This window comes from Meriones unguiculatus, chromosome 1, assembly GCF_030254825.1.
Source record: "Meriones unguiculatus strain TT.TT164.6M chromosome 1, Bangor_MerUng_6.1, whole genome shotgun sequence".
Classification (NCBI taxonomy): domain Eukaryota; kingdom Metazoa; phylum Chordata; class Mammalia; order Rodentia; family Muridae; genus Meriones; species Meriones unguiculatus.
Genome location: NC_083349.1, coordinates 106,646,592 through 106,666,882, shown reverse-complemented (window position 1 = coordinate 106,666,882; position 20,291 = coordinate 106,646,592). Strand labels below are relative to the sequence as shown.

At 43.2% G+C, this 20,291-nt stretch overlaps 1 protein-coding gene across 1 annotated transcript in view; it reads right to left on the bottom strand.

Moving 5' to 3' along the window:
* The window catches only part of Alk (ALK receptor tyrosine kinase), a 703,407-nt gene that overhangs the window by 488,486 nt on the left and 194,630 nt on the right, over positions 1 to 20,291 (bottom strand). Inside the window, exon 2 of the mRNA XM_060364669.1 lies at positions 6,329 to 6,445. Within this exon, the coding sequence (XP_060220652.1) occupies positions 6,329 to 6,445 (117 nt within the window). The remainder of the gene's footprint in view (positions 1 to 6,328; positions 6,446 to 20,291) is intronic.

The window sequence follows — 20,291 nt, the reverse complement described above, 5'->3', positions numbered from 1 at the left end:
GCATCGACCTGATGCCATGATGCCTGATGCTATGTCTTAGTCACTGTTCTATTGCTATGAAGATATACTATGACCAAGTAATTTCTTATAAAAGAAAGCATTTCATAGGTGTACAGTTTCAGAGGTTTAGTCCACTATCATCATGGCAGGGAGCAGGGCAGTAGGCAGGCAGGTGCTGGAACAGTAGCTGAGAGCTAGATCCTGATCCATAAGCAGAGGTACACTGGGCTTGGCATGGGCTCTTGAAACTTCAAATCCCACCCTCAGTGACAGACTTTTTCCAACAAGGTCACAATCCTTAATCCTTCTAATCCTTTCAAGTGTTGTAAACCCCTAGTGACTAAGCATTCAAGTATATGAGCCTATGGGGCCATCCTTATTAAAAAACACCACACCCTCTGAAGCTGTGCTTTCATAGGGGGGCCCAGGTCAAAACCCTGAGCACACTCAGAAGCAACTGTCTCTCTGGCCTTGTCCCTGATCATTTACATATACTCTGTACCACAAAGCTCAACCTGGTCTTCCACATGACTTTACAGCTGTGTTCTCTTTAGCCAGAACGCCCTCATCACTGGTCTCGTCGTTGTTCTTAAAGTCCAAGGCCTAGTTGTCTGCATCTCTACAATGTTTACCTCCCTGCACTTACCATAGTCTAGGTAGGGTTACCTCTTTCCCCAGAGTCCCTTGAAGGAAGACCATATCAGTGATTTTTAGAACACAACCTAGCACACAGCACGAGTTCAATAATGAATGTTTATAATCATTCCCTGTGCTGCTGGATACACACAGTATTGGAATGGGAATTGCGGGGCTACGTATCCAGGGGTGACAACTGAAGCCAAGCTAGCAGAACAAGGAATATATGATAATAAGAGATCAGTTAGCCATGGTGATTCATCCCCTCTCACACCTTTCTGTGCCTTTCTCTTCTCTATCTATGACAATTATTTTCAGTGGGCTTCTCAGAACTCACTTTTATCATATTTATGCCACTTGGTCAATCATTCTCTTCTCTTTTATTCAGATATTTTTCCCTTTCTGCCTCTCCTTTGCTCAATATGCCTATAACATAAAATCTTCATCATATTTATTCACTGGATGTATGCAGTGACTAAGGCATATGACTAAGAGGAGCATTTTAAACATACTTCTTGTAAGTCAGCTGCTTTCTATTGAATTTTTGTGGATTGATTCCATTGGATCCCAGCAGGTCATGGCCTCGAGGTGACAGATGGTCCCTGTTCTTGGGTCTTGTATGACTGCTGGCATTATTGTTCCCTCTGGGATTCAAGAGTTTTTGGTGAATGCATCCAGAGGCCTTGGCTTGCCAATTTGCAGATAAGAATGCAGATGCATGAGCGAGGAAATAACCTGATTTCTCAGCTCAGTGGAATTGGGGCTGGAAGAGGAACACAAAGGGATCTCTTGGACAGGGCAGAGGAGTCACTAAGGAAGCCTTCAGCCTTCACAGTGGTTCATGGGGGAGGCTGGGGCCTTCGATGATGCCAGGCTGCTTGAGGCCAGAATGGCTGACTGCGGGCAGTCACGTTAAATATGTAATTCCAGAAATGTGATCAAACTGACTTCTTGCTAGAGCTCCAAAGTAATTCCCAGAGGGGAGCTGGAGGACCCTTTTGTTTTCCATTTTTGATTTCTGTGTTAGGTTAATTTTTTTTTGAAAGATAGATTTAATTTGCTCAGACTTTTCAATCAAAGAAATTGATACATTAACAGGTCGGAAGGTGGTAGTTGCAGCAGGGATACTAATTAAAAATTCTAATTCATCTCTCCAAAAGCACCAGCCCCTAAATTAGATAGGTCCCTCTGGTCCAGAAAGAAGACAAAGTTTCAATAGAACTTTTATTCAAAGTCCAACAATGTCTTCTGTATGCTCAGATGTCTGGAGGACTATTTTACTTTGTGAGAGTCAAAGTTGGATTTGAGTAGGGGGATGGTTTACATTTGGTTTTCAGGGATGCCATAACAAAGCTCAACCAACTGGACTCCTTAAAATATGAAAATGTTGTTCTCCCATGGTTCTGAGGTAAGGTTTTTGAGGACTATGTTGCCTCTAAACCTCTGGAGGAGACTCCAATCCACACCTTTCTTTCATCTCCTGTTACAGCCAGCATCCTTGGTGTTCCATACACAGCATGGACCCAGTCTCTGAATTCTTAGTCACAGGATGTTTGCCCAGCACATATTTGTGTCTGTGATTTCTATTCTTAAAAGCCCAGCAGTTACATGGAATCTGGACCCAAGCAATACCTTGTGTCATCATTTTAACTTGGTCACACCTGCAAAGATACTATGCTTGAAGTCTCATTCACAGGTAGTGAGATCTCAGGACTTGAGCATATCTTTTGGGGTAACATAATGCAACCCATAATAAGGAGCACAGTCTGAAATGGAAAAGTACAGAAGTATATAAGATTATTTACAGTGCCAAAGGAACCTACCCACATGCTTCCTGGGAGGTGATTGCCTACCCTGCCTGGATGGTCTCAATTCAGAGACATCAAATGTTTGCTCTCCAAATAGCCAAGGTTTTGGCTATCAGCCTGACCATTCAGGTCCAACATTAGGTCATCCAGGAAGAGTGAGTGTTCTCTGTGGTTCATCTTTGAAATAACTTTGTGATGTGATAGAAAAAACACCGCTTAACAAGGGGTGAGAGAATCTGAATTTTGTTGAATTTGTCTGCTCTGTAGCTTAGAAGCCTTAATAACATTTTTTCACCTTCCATCTACATTTCTGCATACATGGAATATAAAATAATTTCCATCTACTGCACTTTTATAATTCTTCTTAAGTAAGAAAAATGCTTGAAAGAGGGTTTTGTAAAGTACCACACTTACAAAAAAAAATGAGTGAAAATAACCTTTGTCTTGGTCATCTGGTAAAGAATCTCTGGTTATTCTGTTTAAAATATTAATCCAGGGGCTGGAGGGATAGCTCAGTCCATAAGGTACTTACCTTGCAAGTATGAAGACCTGAGCAAAATGCCAGCTTGATATAGCTTGTGCATATAATGCCAATTATATGCTACGCTAGGAAGGTGGTGAGAAGAGGGTTACTGGGATCCACTGGCCACGCAGTCTAATCTAACTGGTGAGATCCAGACCAATGAAAGTATCAATATCAAAAGATCTATACAGTGTTAGTAAGTATGACACTCAAAGTTGTCCTCTCACATTCACACACATATGCTTGCACATACATGAACATACATGTGCCCACAAACCTGCATACAAAATGATGATAAAATAAAATACTAATCTTATTCCTCAGCTCCAGAGTGGAAAAACATGAGAGTTAAAGTTCAGAAGAATAGCTTCTGTTTCTATGACTCTAGGACCTAAGGTGATCAGACTCCCTTTCGCAACCCCAACAGCTGTATTCTGGAAGCATCTGGCAGGACACCATGGAGGACATTTGCATCTGGGTGCCCACTCAGAGCCTAATCCTTCAGCCAAGCCTATAGCTATGTCCATAGGCACAAAAGCCATATTTTCTTTTCTCCTTTCAAAGCCTTGTCCTCCTTTCAAAGCCTTGGGGAAGGGATGAGAGGCTTTCAGCAACCCATGATGAAATTAGCTGGCTATCATTCCAGACAGAGACCAGAAAGAGCTGGAATCTGACACTGAATGCCACTGAGGAGAATATATTTTACACAACATAAAAGGCCCCGACGTAAATTAGAAGAAATATTGGGAGCCTTCAAAAAGGTAGGTCAAACTTTTTCCTCAAGCAGATAATTACAGGCTGGGGGTGAGTAAATCTTATTAGCCTCTTTCTACCTCGTCTCTTCTCATAAAACACTAGCAAGAAGAAAGCCACTCTCCATTTGGGCTGGACAGCTTTCCTGAGAGAGGACTGGTCTATGGCTGTCAATCACATCACCCATGGTTGGGTTGTTGACGTTGCCTTCAGTGTCCCCACCTGTCCCACCAGGATGTAGCTTAAGCCTGTCAACCAAACATCAAGTTCCACACTAGGCTGGCCAAGACTTCATGATATGTCCCAATCTGAAGAACTACCCCTTCAGGCGGCAATTTTCCAGTCAAGTTTCTCCGCCCATGTTTGAGGTCTTAAAATTAATGAAGTTGTTAACATTTCTTAAAATGTCTTTCCTGGCAGGTGAAAGGAATGGATTTATCACCCATGAGCCTGCTGGACTTTTTGATTCATAGACATGTAGGCTAAGCCGAACCAAACAACCTTAGGAGATAGGAGTCTGGCCCTAATTCTGCCGTTAGATTTTTCTGGCAGGTCTCAGGGTGAGTCCTCAATGCCACTCACTGGCAATGGGCTTAGCTGCTTGTGGAACTGTTTGTCTGGCCTATGAAATCTTAAAAACCAGGGCCCAGTATTACTAATCTCGAAGTTTGTATCAGCTCCAGCATCTGGCATGGAGGAAGCCACACAGATGTGGACATCGAGGTAGAAGTGCTGATGGTGGTCATGCAATGAAAATAGAAAGGCCCTGAAAGCACTATTGAACTTCGTCAAGGAGCCACTGATCCTTCTGGCATGAACCAACACTTACAATGCTGCTCACTCTAATGACACCTGTTTATTTTTTGTTTTTGTTTTTGTTTTTTCCCCAGTTATCCCAGCCTTCCAATTTACTGATAAGGAAAGTGGCTCACAGAGAGGAAGCAGATTTATCTAGCACAAGTGGTGGATAAGTTGGGTCTTCATAAACTCCCATGACTTTCTGTCTTTGGTCTGCAACCTCCCTCAGTGGCATTCATAGGGAACCAATAGTTGCTATTTGACGTGCAGGAGATAGACTTTTGGACATTCTACATTGTAAAAAAGGTAACTTATAGAGATAGTGATATGACTTTGGGAGAGAACTCCAAGTATTATCTGAAGAACAGTTATACTACATATGTGGTTACAAAGCATCAACCACACAAAAGACAAGCTTTCAATTATTTATAGATACTTGGTATTATCATAAGGTGGTATTCATTGTCTGACTTAAGTAAAATCAAGAAGTAATTCTTATCTGGACTCTCCCAAGAACCACTGAACCTTCCCTCCTCTGGAGATACTTAGGAGTGGCAAGAAGCACCTCAGCTCAGAGTAGAATCCTAAACTGCTCAAGGGGTTTTTATGCATTTCTTTCTTTCAATTTGAAATGAAAGGTGCCATTAATACAAACCAAGGCTAACTGTGTAATAAATGAGGGATGGCAGGCATCTGACTGGAGTATTTCTACAGTGAGTGGAACATCTCTGTTAGGTGTACTTTAAATAGGTTAGGCCCAAGGGCAGAGACTGAGAAGCAGGAATAGGTAAATATGCCCAGAAGGGCATCTAGAACTCAGCGCTGTACTGGGTTCATAAATACTTAATTGAATTAGGAATGATGAGAGAATTCTATATCGGGAAGCCTTCTGCACTCATTCATCATACATAAGCCTTTAGCAGTGTCTTCCAGGGAAGGAATAAAGTGGGAAGTAAACACAGCATAGTACCTGTCTTCAAGGGGTTTACCCCCAAAGAGCTGAAGAAATATATGTGCTCCCTAAAAAAATCCCAGCTCTTCCCTAACCCCAATGTTCCAAGCTACTGTGAGCATTTAGGTTGAGCACCGAGAGTGAGGAATTTTGTACATTATCAGCACAAATTCCTGAGGGCTCACAAGACAGCATCTCACAAATGCAGTGGGTGGCCTCTTGGGGGAAACAGGACGATAAGCAAAGAATACCAGCTTTGTGGCTAGTGGGCCCACTTTATGGGATATTGTTAAGCTTAGTTTCTGCATCTTTACAAACTGGAATTGGACCAGCTCTCTTGATCTCTGAGGCTGTTGCCTAATCAAATGAGCAGAGATGATGTCAAATAACTTCTTTGAGAACAAGTTAGCCAAATCTAATGGAGCCACTAAAGGAGCTCTGGAGTACCTCTGTACCCTCCTAATAACAACCCCCTCTTGGAGATCATGGACTATAGAAATGTTAAACGTTAAGAACTTTAAATCCAGAAAGCTTACAATCAGATGTGAATGAACATTACATGAATAGTGAAGGGACACCAGGATTCTATGCACCATGAAGGCTTGGAAGATGGAATATGTGAACCGGAAGGCTCTTGGCTTCCTCCAGGAATCACAATGAAACAAACACGTCTTAGCTGGGATGGTTCGGTGGTGTACTTGAGTACCCTTGGAGGTCAGAGGGTACAGGAATATGTGTTTTGCTGTAGGGGGTTGAAGAATTTCTGGATTGCTAGGGGTCACAAGAGAAAACTCAATACTTCCTTAATTAAAAGCTAGTGATGGTGCGCCACAGATAATTGTCAAAAAATACACTTACCATATCGACTGCGGTGAGACAGGAAAGGAAAAGAGTCTTTCATTGTCCAGGTCAGATTCCATACAAAGTTATCAGGAGGAGAAGGCATTCCTGAGGCTGACTCCAAAGAACTGTGACCTGGACACAAAAACAAAGAAGAGAACACTGACGCTTGTGCTTAGGATGGGCCTTCTAGCTATCACCCAATATCAGTCCAAAGGAAAGTTCACAAAGAAAGCAGGTCTTCATGATACTCAGTAGAAAGATGAGCAAATGCGGACGGAGGCACGAATAGACCGAGTTGACCTCAGGACTGTGATGTACACTTTCTATCAAGGGGAGCAATATCTGAGAAGCCAGAATACTGTGAGCAAGTCCGTGCTGAGGCTCTCTTGAAGATGAACTAGAAGCCATGCAGCTTAATGGCTCGGTCTAATAGCTCTATCCAAAGTCTATTCTGCTGGTAAGAATTTGTGCAACTTTAGAGAGAACATCGATTCATCTCATTCAAATAATGCCTCTATCCCCACACTCAGGCTTGTAACTTCATCTGATGTTGTTTGCTTCGGTTATTGCCTTATCAATGAGAGGGTTGAAATTGCACTCAGAAGTTACGAGTACTTGACAATTATGTTATTTTCAGGGAGGGGGAAAACAGCTACATTATGCGTTTCCCATATCCAGGAGATTACGAAGTCACGGAGGACAAATGTTTCTGATTTGCATGAGCGGAAGAAAAGGGTTGAGAGAAAAGAGCAAAGTGGCATTAGTTCTTTATTTAACAGAACTTCAAGTGGGTTTTGTGGTGAAAAGTCATTACAATCTATCTACAAAGCAAATGAGCACCCTCAACATGCTCATCCTCTGTTCTTCCCTGAAAATCCCCCAATCCATCACTATTTGCTAATGTTTTATGGTAGGCAAAGCTTTTTTCTGTTAAAAATGAAAGGGCCTGGGAACTAGTTGTTTAGCGTCTAACTGCTGTGTGGTGAGGCTGGGCGGGGAGGGTGGGGTAGAAGGGAGCTAGAGTTTCTTCTGCAGTTTCCGTGGTATAAAACCATGCTGCATCCTCTAGTCCTGTTACATGACAGTCCCAACATGGTGACTTTTCCAGCTAGGGCTCATCCTCTCTGTTTTGTAGTTCCAATAATTGAGACTGAAATGGGCAAGTGAGGGGAATCCAGACCAGAGACCAGACCAGGTGCTGGCCCGAGCTAGCTGACCTGTCACCCCAGCCAGCTCTAATGGTAAAGCACTGTGCAGTGCCTTGGTGAGGGGGAGGAATCAGCAGCCACAAGAGGCCAAAGCACTTCCCCAGCTTCCTTGCATCCTCTTGGGCACCTTCCAGAGCAGCAACAATTCAAGACTACGACCATCTCAGAAAACCAAGGCAACACAAACAAAAACTCTGGGAAGATTGCTCACTCGGTAGAGTGCTGGCCATGCGTGATTTGAGTATGGTGTCCTCTCCCTTCCTTTTAGAATGGACCCCATGTCATGAACTTTGAAAATCCTATCCCATATGCCCATAGCAGTCTTCTGTTGCTATGCCCCTCCACTCTTTCTGTAGGAACTTGGGTAAAGCTGACCACAGGGCCCCTTAACTCCTAACTGGTAAGAAATGACCCCTGACCTTTTCCACAGATCTGAAGGAGAAGCACCGAGCCTTGAGTGCCCTGGAAAGAGCTCTTTACTTTCCTCTCACATGTGGTCTGTAGAAATTAGAAGTGAATTTGGAGCTACATCTTCCTGTGGTATTTCAACAAAATGGCTAAGAGGATGTGTGTGGTAAGGGCACAGAAGTTATACAAGCTCTAGGGAGCACCTATCTCATCCATCCATCCATCCATTGAAAGACACAGTAAAGACCCAGACAAGTAAATTCAAGGCTTTACTTGGAGCCAGCATAAGTGACATAGCAAGACTGTCTCCAAAACAAAATATATTAATAAATCAGGCTGAGAAGACAGCTCACTCAATAAAGTGCTTGCTAGGTAAGCATAAGGGCCCAAGTTCAATCCTCAGAACTCTCATAAAAACAAAACAAATTTAGTGGCACATGCATGTTTTTGGTTTGGGGTTGTTTTGGCTTGGCTTGGCTTTTGTTTTGAGAAAGGGTTTCACTACGCAGCCCTGGCTGGACTGGAACTTGCCATGTAGATTAAGTTGGCCTCATACTTATAGAAATCTACCTGCCTCTGCCTCCTGCATGCTGGGATTTAAGCGGTAAGTTACCACACCCAGCCAGTGGCACATGCTTATAATCCTGACACTGGAGAGGAACAGATAGATAGCCCCCAGGGGTCCCACCTACTCAGCAAGTTTCAGACTAGCAAAGAATCCTGTTTTAAAAATACAAGGTGGACAGCTACTGAGGGATACTGAGGTTGTCCTCTGGCCTCCATACACCTTCAGCACTAACACACATACCCATACACACATGCAGAGAAGCGTGGGCACATGCATGCGCACACTTACACACACACACACACACACACACACACACACATGCATACAAATAAAAAAATAGAAAAAAAATAGAACTAAAGGTAATAATATAAAACAGGCAAATGTGTCCTAAGTACTACACTAAATATTTTAAATACATGATTTCAATTACTTCTTACAATAACCTGTGATTTGGCATCATTGGTCTCCTTAGTTTGAAGCTAAGGAAACTGAGGCTTAATGAGATGAGGCACGCTTACTGAAGACAGACAGTGGGCAGCAGGATATTTAAGAGTCAACTGACCAGGTCAGCTTGATGCTAGTGCCCAAACTTGTGCCACTGCTCCACAGGGGTCCCCCACAAACTGTTGCCAAGTAGACATTGGTTCTCTACAGTGCCTCAGGGCTCAAGGTCAGAGGTTACTAGCAAGCACGGCCACTGTGTGAGGCACTCAGGAAGATGACAACCAAGCCTCTGCAGTGAGTCTGAAACTGCTCTGAAACAACTCTGAAACTGAGGCACCAGCTTAGCTTCAAATTTGATCAGTCTTGAAGCAGCATCAAGACTCAGCCTTGGCAATGTTTGCAAATGATGTCATTTTTCATAACCTTTCTGTTTGGGAATGTTATTTTTTTTTCCTGAGTGAGCAGGATCAAGGGGACAAAGTAGACTTCGGGAAGCACTTATGACTCTCTGAGTAGGCACAGGATGGCACGTGACTTTTTACCTAGAAGAGGACCCGCTAATATATTTCAGATTTTTTTTTATTGTCTCTGAAAGTATTTGAAAGGAAAGTCTCTGAGGGCTGAGTCATGACCCAACAAGGAGACATGGTGACCACTGTAGAGCTCTACTCATTGCTATAGTCCTTCAAGAATGCCAACAAACTGTTGGGCCTTCTTAGTGTTGGGCTGGAAAGAAGGGCAGGAAATTTTATAGTGCCTTCCAGGAACTTGTAGAACTATGGGCTCACAGGAGCCCCTAGAACAGTGGCTTTCAATCTGTGGGTTGCAACCTCATTGAGGGTGGAGTCAAAGAACACTTTTACAGGGGTCACCTAAGGCCATGGGAAAACACATATTATTTACATTATGATTGACAACACCAGCAAAAAATTACAGTGATGAAGTAGGAACAAAAATAATTTTATGGTTGGAGGTCACTTCAACATGAGGAACTGTATAAAAGGGTCACAACATTAGGAAGCTAGCAAAGAGAACCACTGCCTGGTGGAGGTGAGCATAATGATTAGCGAGATGAAGCTGGTGGGATAGCTAATGAGAGAACAGGCAAAAGGACATCCCAACCCCCTACCGCCACCCCGACGCCTGAAAAGGTTAATACCAAGGAGAACACAGCCTACACAAACGAACTTCCTTGCCAAAGTTGGGACAGAGCAAGTGCTAATCATAGATCTTAGACTATGCATTTAGAATACACAGACTTAAAGTACCCTCACTGAGCAGTGCAGGCTACGTGCTCCCTTCAGAGTTCCTACCCTTTCCATCTCCATCCCTGTTGCAAAAGGGAGATTTGAAGCATAAAGAAAAGCCATGCAACGTAAAAGCAAACCATTTAGTTAAGAGAAGGGGTGATGTTAATCTCAGAGACTGGAGGAGAAAGACCACCGACCCAAATCATCAATTAAAGCAAGCAATTAATTGATGCATGCAATTAATTAAAGCAAGGTTTTAAAAATTCATGTACAAGGGCTGTCTACTTCTAAGGTAGGATTCAAGAAGTCAGCATTGGACATGGACAAGATAAGAGTTTCTATAGCTCAGGGGTAGGGGGTTTCCAAAGGGAGGGTTTGTCAAGCAAATAGGCTGGGTTACAGGAGCAGCATGACAAGGTAGTCACAACCTTTTGAAACAAAGGTAAGGTTCTAAGATGGTCATAACAACTTTTTGAAACAAAGACATGGGTGCCGTTTTCTGGAACCGGCAATCCAGAACCATTTGTAGTTAAGGTTACAGATGGGGAATAGGCTCTTGAGAAACAGAGATTTAATCATAGACTAGCCTCAATCTAATGAAAGATGACTTTCAAGCCTAAGATGGAGGCAGTCTGGGTCTTCAGGTGTCTTTGGCCTCTACTCTGGAAATGTGACCCTTTAGAGTAGACAGAGCCTGGGCAGCACAGACTTAGCAAAGGCTTATAGTTAGGAAGATGTGAATTAAGCTACTGCCTAAAACAGGATAATCTTTAAACTCCAGGGAATGAAGAGTGGAAAGGAAAGAGAGAGGAGGATGGACAAGAGATAAGCTCAAGTGAACACCGCTGATAGCCTACAGAGGCAAATGGAAAGAAGTGCACCTGGACTGGGGGAGTATCGATTGAATCCTGTACATTTCCCCCTAGTGATTTCCTGAACCCTCCTTAGGCTCTGCAAGGAACCGAGACAGAGCGAAGACCCAAAGCTCTTGACACTGCTCTCTTTCCCTGGGCACCAGCCTACGCTGTACTCAACTTAGACTTCAGGTCCATCTCTTTATATGCGGCGTTCCTGTGCCCACAATTTTAAATGGCTTTGCCTCTTGCTCATTCACAGCAGTTTTGAAGCAGCTGGATGTGGCACAGAGGAGGAGAGGAAGAGGAATACACAATGAAGCTGATAAATTTCACTTGAAATGCACCACCAGGAATGCCCAGGACTGCTCAGAAATCCCACTATCTTCTCTGAGCGATCCAAGTCATTCTAATAGGGCTATTTCCTACTTTAGCTTCTCAAAGCCTGCCTCTATTTCACTCATCTCTTCAGCCAACAGCCTTGTTGCCTAGCTCACTGAGGAAACGGAAATATATGTACTCATGACCGGGAATTAGAACCTGGGCATACTACCATCACTCCTACTTGAAGGATCCACTTCAACAGTATCTGTCCCTTCCTGAGGTTCTAATCTTATGCTCAAGTATTCTGCTGTTGCAGTCGATTCCCCTGGCCCCACCATCAGTTATTTATCTCCTTCACAAATTACCAAGCCAATCTCAACCACAGAAAGCACGAATCTTCTTTAGACTCATCAGTCACTAACACCACAACGGCTTTCCGCTACAGCCAAATGGCGAGTTCGTCTCCACATCTTCCCTGCCACCTTTCCTAAAATACAGGAAAAAGCATGATTGTGTTGTTTCTCCAAGTCAAGGCCACTATCAACCCCAATCGTGATCTTACAAACTCTCTGCATGGTGTTTGGGCCAGATGACACCTCCCTTATTCTTGAATGTCTCAGATCATGCTGAGCCACATAGTCCTTGGTTGCTTCCTACATTGGTGGTAGGCCCCAGTCATTCTTTCTTGCCAGAGGGTCCACACTAAACAGGAAGAAAACTCTCCACTTCCTTCCAGCCCTTGCCTGGAAAATTCTGTAGCTAAACATTTTACTGTATCACAGTAGTTCTAGCCAACTGACAGTGATCGGTGGCCAAGAAGTTCAAGGTATCCTAAGACCTAACTGAGGACTCTTTCCTGACCATTTTAATCCAGAAGGGTAAACAGTATAGATATTGGAAGTGGGAGACGTCATGGAACAGGACAGGAGCCTACCACAGATGGCCTCTGAAATGATCTACCCAGCAGGGTATCAAAGCAGATGCTGAGACTCATAGTCAAAGTTTGGGCAGAGTGCAGGGAATGTTATAGAAGAAGGAGGAGATAGAAAGACCTGGAGAAGACAGGAGCTCCATAAGGAGACATACAGAGCCAAAAAATCTGGGCCCAGGGGGCCTACAGAGACCAATACTCCAACTGAGGACCATGCATGGAGAGGACCTAGACACCTCTTCTCAGATGTAGACCACAGGCATCTCAGTCTTCATGTGGATTCCCTAGTAATGGGAGCAGGGGCTGTCTCTGACATGAACTCAGTGGCCAGCCCTTTTATCACTTCCGCTAGGGGAGGGGCAGCCTTGCCAGGCCACAGGGGAAGAAGATGCAGTCAGTCCTGATGAGACCTGATAGGCTAGGGTCAGATAGAAGGGGAGGAGGGCCTCCCTATCAGTGAACTAGTGGAGGGGCATAAGGGGAGAAGAGGAAGGGAGGATGGGACTGGGAGGAGGCGAGGGAGGAGGCTACAACTGGGATACAAAGTGAATAAATTGTAATAAATAATAAATCAATAAAAAAGAAACTCACAACAATGAGATCTACACATTCATTGACATGTACATTAGTACCTTCAAAAACTCAGATTTTCTTTTTCTCCTTATAGAACCACTCAGTGAATTTCTCCTTGCCTGGTGTGAAAATAAGCTCAACATAAAAAAAGAATCTGGGTGGGATATTTGTGTTACCTTTAGAAATTTTTTTTAAAATGTTGGGAAACATAGGTCTTCTCTCCATCTAAACTCACTCCCAGGAAATTCTCATAAAGCTTTACAGATTTAAAAACCGTCTCTATGCCCATACTACTAGATTTATATCTCCAGGCCCAATCACTCATCTAAAAAGCAGAATATACCCGCTCACCTATGGCAGATCTTCGTTTTATTGCTTGTCCATTTTCTTGCCTGATAAGCATTGCAGACATAACATGGGCAAACCTAAACTCTTTATATCTTTTACCTAAACCTGATTTCAGAAGTAAATACTACTGCTCAGCTGTTTGGGCCAAAAGCTGAGAAACAGTGTCACACCTCCTGTCAATTCATCCGCAAATCTTGATGGCTTCTACTTGAATTGTATGCTTTCTCCCCATCACCTCTCAGCCTGACTGCTGCTGTCCGTGGAAACCCAGCTGCTTTCCCAGCACTCTGTCCTTCACACATCACTTAGATTGACAATCCACCCCTGGAAGTTTCTTTCTATAGCCTAGCTTCAAAGGACTCCATATGCTCTGACCCTTATTCGTGCTCTGACTTCATTTCCAACCATTTTCCCTTCCCAGTGATGTCGGTGTCACAGGGCACCTTGCTGTCCCTCAAACTTAGCAGGTTCACTCCCATCCCAGTGCTCTCTGCACGGTTGATCTCTCACCAGACCTCAGAAACATGTGGCCATTCCCACCCTTTCCCTCTGTACAGTTGTCTACCCACGTATCTCCTCAGAAAGTCTTCCCTGGTTAGGCTGTGGATACAACACTCCTTACAGATGACCCTCCTCACCCTGTTTTCCCTTCCTTCTTCTATACATGTCGGATATGTTGACTTGCTCATTGTATACTTCTGGAACTAGCCATTACTGTTACCAGACTTGGCACATAACAGCCACTCAACAAATACTTGTCAAAGGAATGAAAGAAAGGGCCCAGAGAATATTAGTAATTTTGAAAATTTTTGGATTAGTTGCTTAACTTCAGGCTCAGGACATACTTGGAGGAACATCAATTTTCTGAAAATGATGGTAAGGCTAAGAATAAAACATGTTCTAAAACCTCCCAGGGTTTTGTAAGGGCAAAAAGAGAAAATGTGTGACCATAATGCACTCTTCAAATACCAGCCGTGCCATGCTGTGTAGGAGAGTGCATTCCCATGTGTGCTCAATCACGTGTCCTTGTGTATCTGGAGGCCAATGATACTTCGAGTATCTTCTGTTCCCTTATTATTTCAGACAGGGTCTCTTCATTGAACCTTCAGTTCACCGATTTGCTAGGCTATCTGGCCAACAAGACCACAAGATCTGCCTGTCCCTGGGTACACAATGCTGGTATTACAGGGATATACCACCACACTTGGCTTTTGCCCGAGCGTTAAAACAACTGTCTAAACTCGGGTTCCCCACCATAGCATAGCACTTTCTAACTGGGCTACTTCCCCAGCCCCTTAGATTATACTGTCTTATGTTTCTGTCTCCATTGTAGAATCCAAGGTGAATGGGAATCCTGGTCCCTTTCCAATACCGAGAAGATCCTGTATCAATAAATACAATGTCTAAAATTAAAGTGCTTTCCCAGAGCATGCTTCTGTTATCACTAGCTAACTGTTGACTTGGCCAGCTACCAACTATCTTGAATACTCAAATTTCAGCCAATAGGTTATGTCTGTTTTTCAGATTTTTTTTTGTATGTCTTGCAGTGTGTCCATTAATCTAAGCCAATGTGCATAATATAGTGGATTTATCATATTTGTGTCAATAGAAGTATAACAAGCTACGCATGTGTACTGCTTATTTACATGACTGCCCTAGGTTCACTCTGGACCATGTTTCACAAACCTACATCAATAAAATGTAACAAGTGCCTCTATTTGAAAACACTCCTCGGAGTATTCCTGCCATCCTGGTACATACTTTGCTGATTTATTTTTCTGCCAACAATAAAACAATCATTGACAACTTGCTGGTTATTCCCCCTCATTTGAAAACACACTTAATAATGCATTATTTTACAATGATTTTGTGTCACACAAGGCAAGGCCTAATGAATCCAAATAAATAGCCAACCAGATGTCAAACAGTAGTAAGCAAGCAGGGTTCTACAAAAAGCACAGGGCAGGCCTTGTGTGGGGACTGGCAGGGAAATAGTCTGTTATTTACTGAGCTAGGCCCACACCTGTTCACTGGAAGGGACATGCTTGGTGAAGACACGTGACTGTTGGTGTTACCACTGATGTTGGAGTTTTGCAACAGGGAGTGAATCTAGCCTGAAAAGCAGGGATGTGATTTTTAGAGAAAGGAAAAGCAGGAGTTAGCAGAGGTACTCTTTATTCTAAAGACCCAGACCTCCCTACACCTTTTCTGGGCTGGAAAATGAGGGGGTTGAACTAGCTTCTTGCTAACGACCCCTCTGGTTCATGCATATTTGGTTTTCTATACTCTGCGCTCTCACATTTTCTTCCAGCTGGCTCATTCAGAGAGGAGCTATTAGTGTCAGGGGTGGAATCTGAATGGAATGAAACAGCCCCCGCTCCAGCTCACCTTTCTCTAAGTTCCACTCCCATCCTGCCGGAAACATCCATGCTCTTTCTTTGGAGCTCAAGTCCTGAAGCAAAAATTACTCTCATAATATTCTCCAGTACCATTAAAAGTCAGCTCCGACACATGTTCCTTGCCTTTTCCCCTGTCCCAAGAGATGCTGTTTATGAGTGCGGAGTTCATTCAGTGGTGAAGCACATCTGTCAGCCTTGGAAAGCAGGCCCTCCTTTCAAGGCACAGCATTAAAGAGCACTACAGAAGACAAAGAAAATCGCTACTGTGGCCCTTACTCTCGGGGAGTTAATTGTCCAAATTTACTACTACCAAAAGGTAGATGGAAATACACCAGGAAGGGAATCCTGTACATAGGCTCAGGGAAGCCTTTATACATAAATAGCCGAAGCATTTAAGTCTGAAGCCTAACACTTTGACTATTTTTGACCTTCGTGGTGGTTTGGGTGAGAATGACAACCCCTATGCTCATGTATTTGAATGCTTGGTTCCTGGTTGGTGGAACTGTTTGAGAAGGATTAGGGGGTTTAGCCTTGGAGCAGGTGTGTCCTGGGAGTGGGCTTTAAGGTTTAAAAAAAGCCCACAGTATTCTCTCTCTCTCTCTCTCTCTCTCTCTCTCTCTCTCTTTCTCTCTCTCTTTCTACATCCTACTTACAGATCAGATGGAAGCTCTCAGATGCCTGATACCTTGCTCCAATATTCCTCATCACGATAATCATGTACTATCACTCTGCTGAACTATGAGAGCCAGTAAAGGTTTTCCTGTATAAGTTGCCTTGGTCATAGTGTTTCATTACAGAAATAGACAATCTTTTCATCCCTTTTCACATTCATATCTTTTCACACATTCAACACCCCTGTTATTAGTCTGTAAGCCTTTACCAAGTCTAATATCTACCTAGAATATCTCTCCCACCTCTGCCTTCCTATAGCCTTTTCTTTCATCCTTCCTTCCTTCCTTCCTTCCTTCCTTCCTTCCTTCCTTCCTTCCTTATTTTTTTTCTCTATTCTCTTTTATTTTCCTTTCTTTTTTTTTTAAGACAGAATCTTGTTGCATAGCCCAGACTTGCTCTCCAGGACTAAATGTATGTTCTATCACCTGGAAAATCTTCCTTTAAATGATCAACCAAATCCATGTCCCCAAAGGTCCCTACCTTTACTAAGCTGGACCCCCATCAAAACAGTAGATCTAAGATTCATCTTGTACCAACAAAATCTTGAACTTGGTCTCTGCCTGCCTGACAATTAAGAACCCCAAAGGACAGGCATCTAGGCTACTCTTCAAACATGCTGCATCAGCTACCTTGGTCACTTTTGATCATGCATTACAGTGGTACATTAACCTCATTCACAATTCTTAACCTTCAGATCTGTTGTTCATGTTTAATTTGATTTTTCTTTTCTTTTCTTTTCTTTCTTTCTTTTTTCCTTACAAAGCTCATGGAGGCTGTTGTTTTGTCTCATTTGGCATAGTCTGCTCATTGTCAGGGTCAAAGTCAGATCAGGGCATAGACCTATTTTGTCAGCTGAAATACCACATCTGTGTATGCTTCTGGTAATTCACAATTCACAGCCAAAGTCAAATAGTGAAGGCAATTGCACTTGATGCCCTCTTCAAAATTTATCTCTCTCTTTAGACAATCCTAAGCCATGGCATTTTGTCTTAACTAGAAATGACCTCATTGTCCCAACCAAGCTGCTCCTGACCTTCCTATGAGCTGTCTTGTCTTGCTCTTGCTATGCTCGGTCACTACCAATCCTCTGTAACCTGGATCTCAGTAGCAGTGGAAGACTAACATGTTTCCTAATCTAAGAGAGCCATAAAGAGTGCATCACTCTCTAGGTATCTTGATCTTTTTTTTTTTTTTTGGTATCCTGATTCTTAACACATACTTCCTGCACCCACACTTGCACCCACATTCCAAGAGCCTCCATTAGCAGAGCACCATGACTGCCTATGCTGGGTCTGTTTCCATGGCTTGCTTACACTCTGCTCTTTATGAAACTCACTCCACTGTGATCTCAAACCTAATTTCTCCCCCAAAAATATGTTGACTAGAATAATAATCAAAGAAAAGACTTTGAACTGCCACTAGGCCTTTCATCTTGTGATCTCAGAGAGCTTTACCAGGCACTAAATAATTAATGCCCTGAAAGTGACACAAAGATGGGGCAGCCTGAAAAATCAAGTCCAGCAACAAAAGGCCTTTCTCTTTTGGAGCAAGGGAGTAGTTACAGGGATAATCACCCACTGTGAGTCCAGCTGTCTCCAGGGATGTTGGACAAGAGGCTATAAACCATTCAAGAACAATTGGCTCTTCTCTTGACCTGTTTTGAGTTTTAAAAGTGACAGTTGCCACGGCGACCACTGAGATCATGCAGCAAACACTCTGGGGAGGGCATCAGCCACATTTGGGAAAGGATCTCCAACACAGAAAACTGGATAGTGACTAGTTTTACATTTACTATGACATGTCCTCCGGTGCCATCCACTCGATGGTACTTACAATGACCCTGTTAGTTGACCTCTTTTTAGAGATATAGAGATTAGGGCTCAGAAAATACAAGTGTATTACTGGGTCTGATTCCTGGGAAGAACAACAAACTGACAGGAGCAACTTAAGAGAAGAAGGGCTTATTTTAACTCATAAGGCTCCATCATGGTGGGAAGGCACAGAGTTAGCACCATGGGGTGACTGGTCACATGTCAACAGTCAGAAGCAAGAGAAAGAGATGAATGTGTCTCACTTAAACATTTCTGGAAGTACATTCATAAATGTATTCAAATTCAGGCAAATTAACAATGAAGATTAGCCATCATAGTCTCATAGTGAAAAAGTACTTGGATAGAACACGTGGATTCCTTGGATTTGTGGACCAGCCAGGAATACCACTCTGCAACATAAACCCCTAGGGATGGCAATTCCCTTGGAAAACTAGGGTATTGAATTCAATACCACAGAAGGAGATGGATCAGATCACATGTGCTTCCAGCATTCTCCTTTGGGTCAGCCAAGAAGGTGACCCTGAAATACACACCTTCAGTCATGGCAACTGGCTCTCCATAGCCACAGCACTGTTCCCAGGGCAATTGCCATATGCCCCTGAGATCTTGAGATGGGGAATTGGCTAGTCTAGGAGAAGTGTTGGGGTGAAGGAGGGAAAAGGCACAGAAAAAATGTCGAAGAACTTTAAGGCCTTCCTGCATTCTTCATGTACTTAGCACCCATCTCAGTTGAGGGGGCCACAATCCCAGCTCCTCCCATGTCCACATCCCAAGATCAGAAGCAGAACTCTCACAGATGAGCTAGATAGAACCTGGGTTTCTGACAACAAGGGTGCTCCTGCATGACCTTGTGGAAGCTTTAACCTTTTTTGAAGCTTTGTTTCTCCGCATATAAAACAGAACTCATCATGATTTCCTATCCAACTTTACAGATGCCCTGAGAATTAATGAGACAGTATACACAAAGCCCTCAGGCTCTTTTGAACAAAAGTACACCAGGAATCCTTGTGCTTTTACTAAAGGGGCATTGTCACGATGATACATTTTCAAACAGTCTTCAACTGTATTACTAAAATAAGCACAGTGTGGATTAAAACAGATAGGCCAACAGCCTAATTTGCTTTGCCCTTCTCTGGTACTACATCACCCTTCTGCTTCCATTCATCTTGTCCTGTGAACAGCAGTGGTCACTGGTACCCTTGACCCCTATTGCAGAGTTTCGGTGTGAGAGCTAGAAGGGACCATAAAGACAATTTGTCTATGTCTCCCCGTCACATATACAAGGAAGCTGAAGCACGGGCAGGGATACACTTTACTCAAGGTCATCTCACAAGCAAAAAATAATAATAATATTAGAAAGCTGATCTCTTTTTCCTCTGTTTCTCTGTTTTGTGCCTCCCTCACTGTAGACGCAGTAAAGAAAACAGGAAGGGAAGAAAACAGGGACACATGAATTTCTAAGCTTTAAAACTTTCAATGCTTTCCTCAATCTCTAGAGTGAAAACCAAAATCAAATACAAAAGAACAATACAATCAAACCCCCAAACTAAGCAAATATAATAAATAAGAAATAATACTCTGTGTGTGTATAGTTAGCACATACTCTGCCCATGCCAGGCACCCATGAATTGCCTTGCAATAAATGGGATCTTACTGTTCCATTTTACAAACAGAAAACTGAGAGTCAATGAAAATGAGTAACGTGCCCAAGGCCTGGGACACAAAACACATACTGCTGAGGTTGATTTATTATCAGGTCCTGAACATCTCTTAGGTTTCTATCTATGTTTTAAGAAGCTAAGCTTCCTTGGTGAACAGAAGCAAATAGCACCCCTGTCTTAGTTACCCCTCTACTGTGGTGAGAAAAATGCCCTGACTAAAGCAACACTGGAAAAATGGCTCAAATTTTTCCAAAATTGGAGACAGCCAAAAATGATGTGGAAGTCACAGCATCAGGAGCTTGATGGAGGTGATTGCACTGTGTCTACAGTGAGGGAGCAGAAACTTATGGACACTGGTGCTCACTTTCTTCTCTCCTTTTTATTCAGTCTAGGATTTCTGCCCATGAGATGGCTCTGCCCACATTCACTGTGGGTCTTCCTATCTCCACCAGGTTAATTTAGATGTCCCCCAGAGGACCCTTTCCTGGATGAATGTGTGTCCTGTC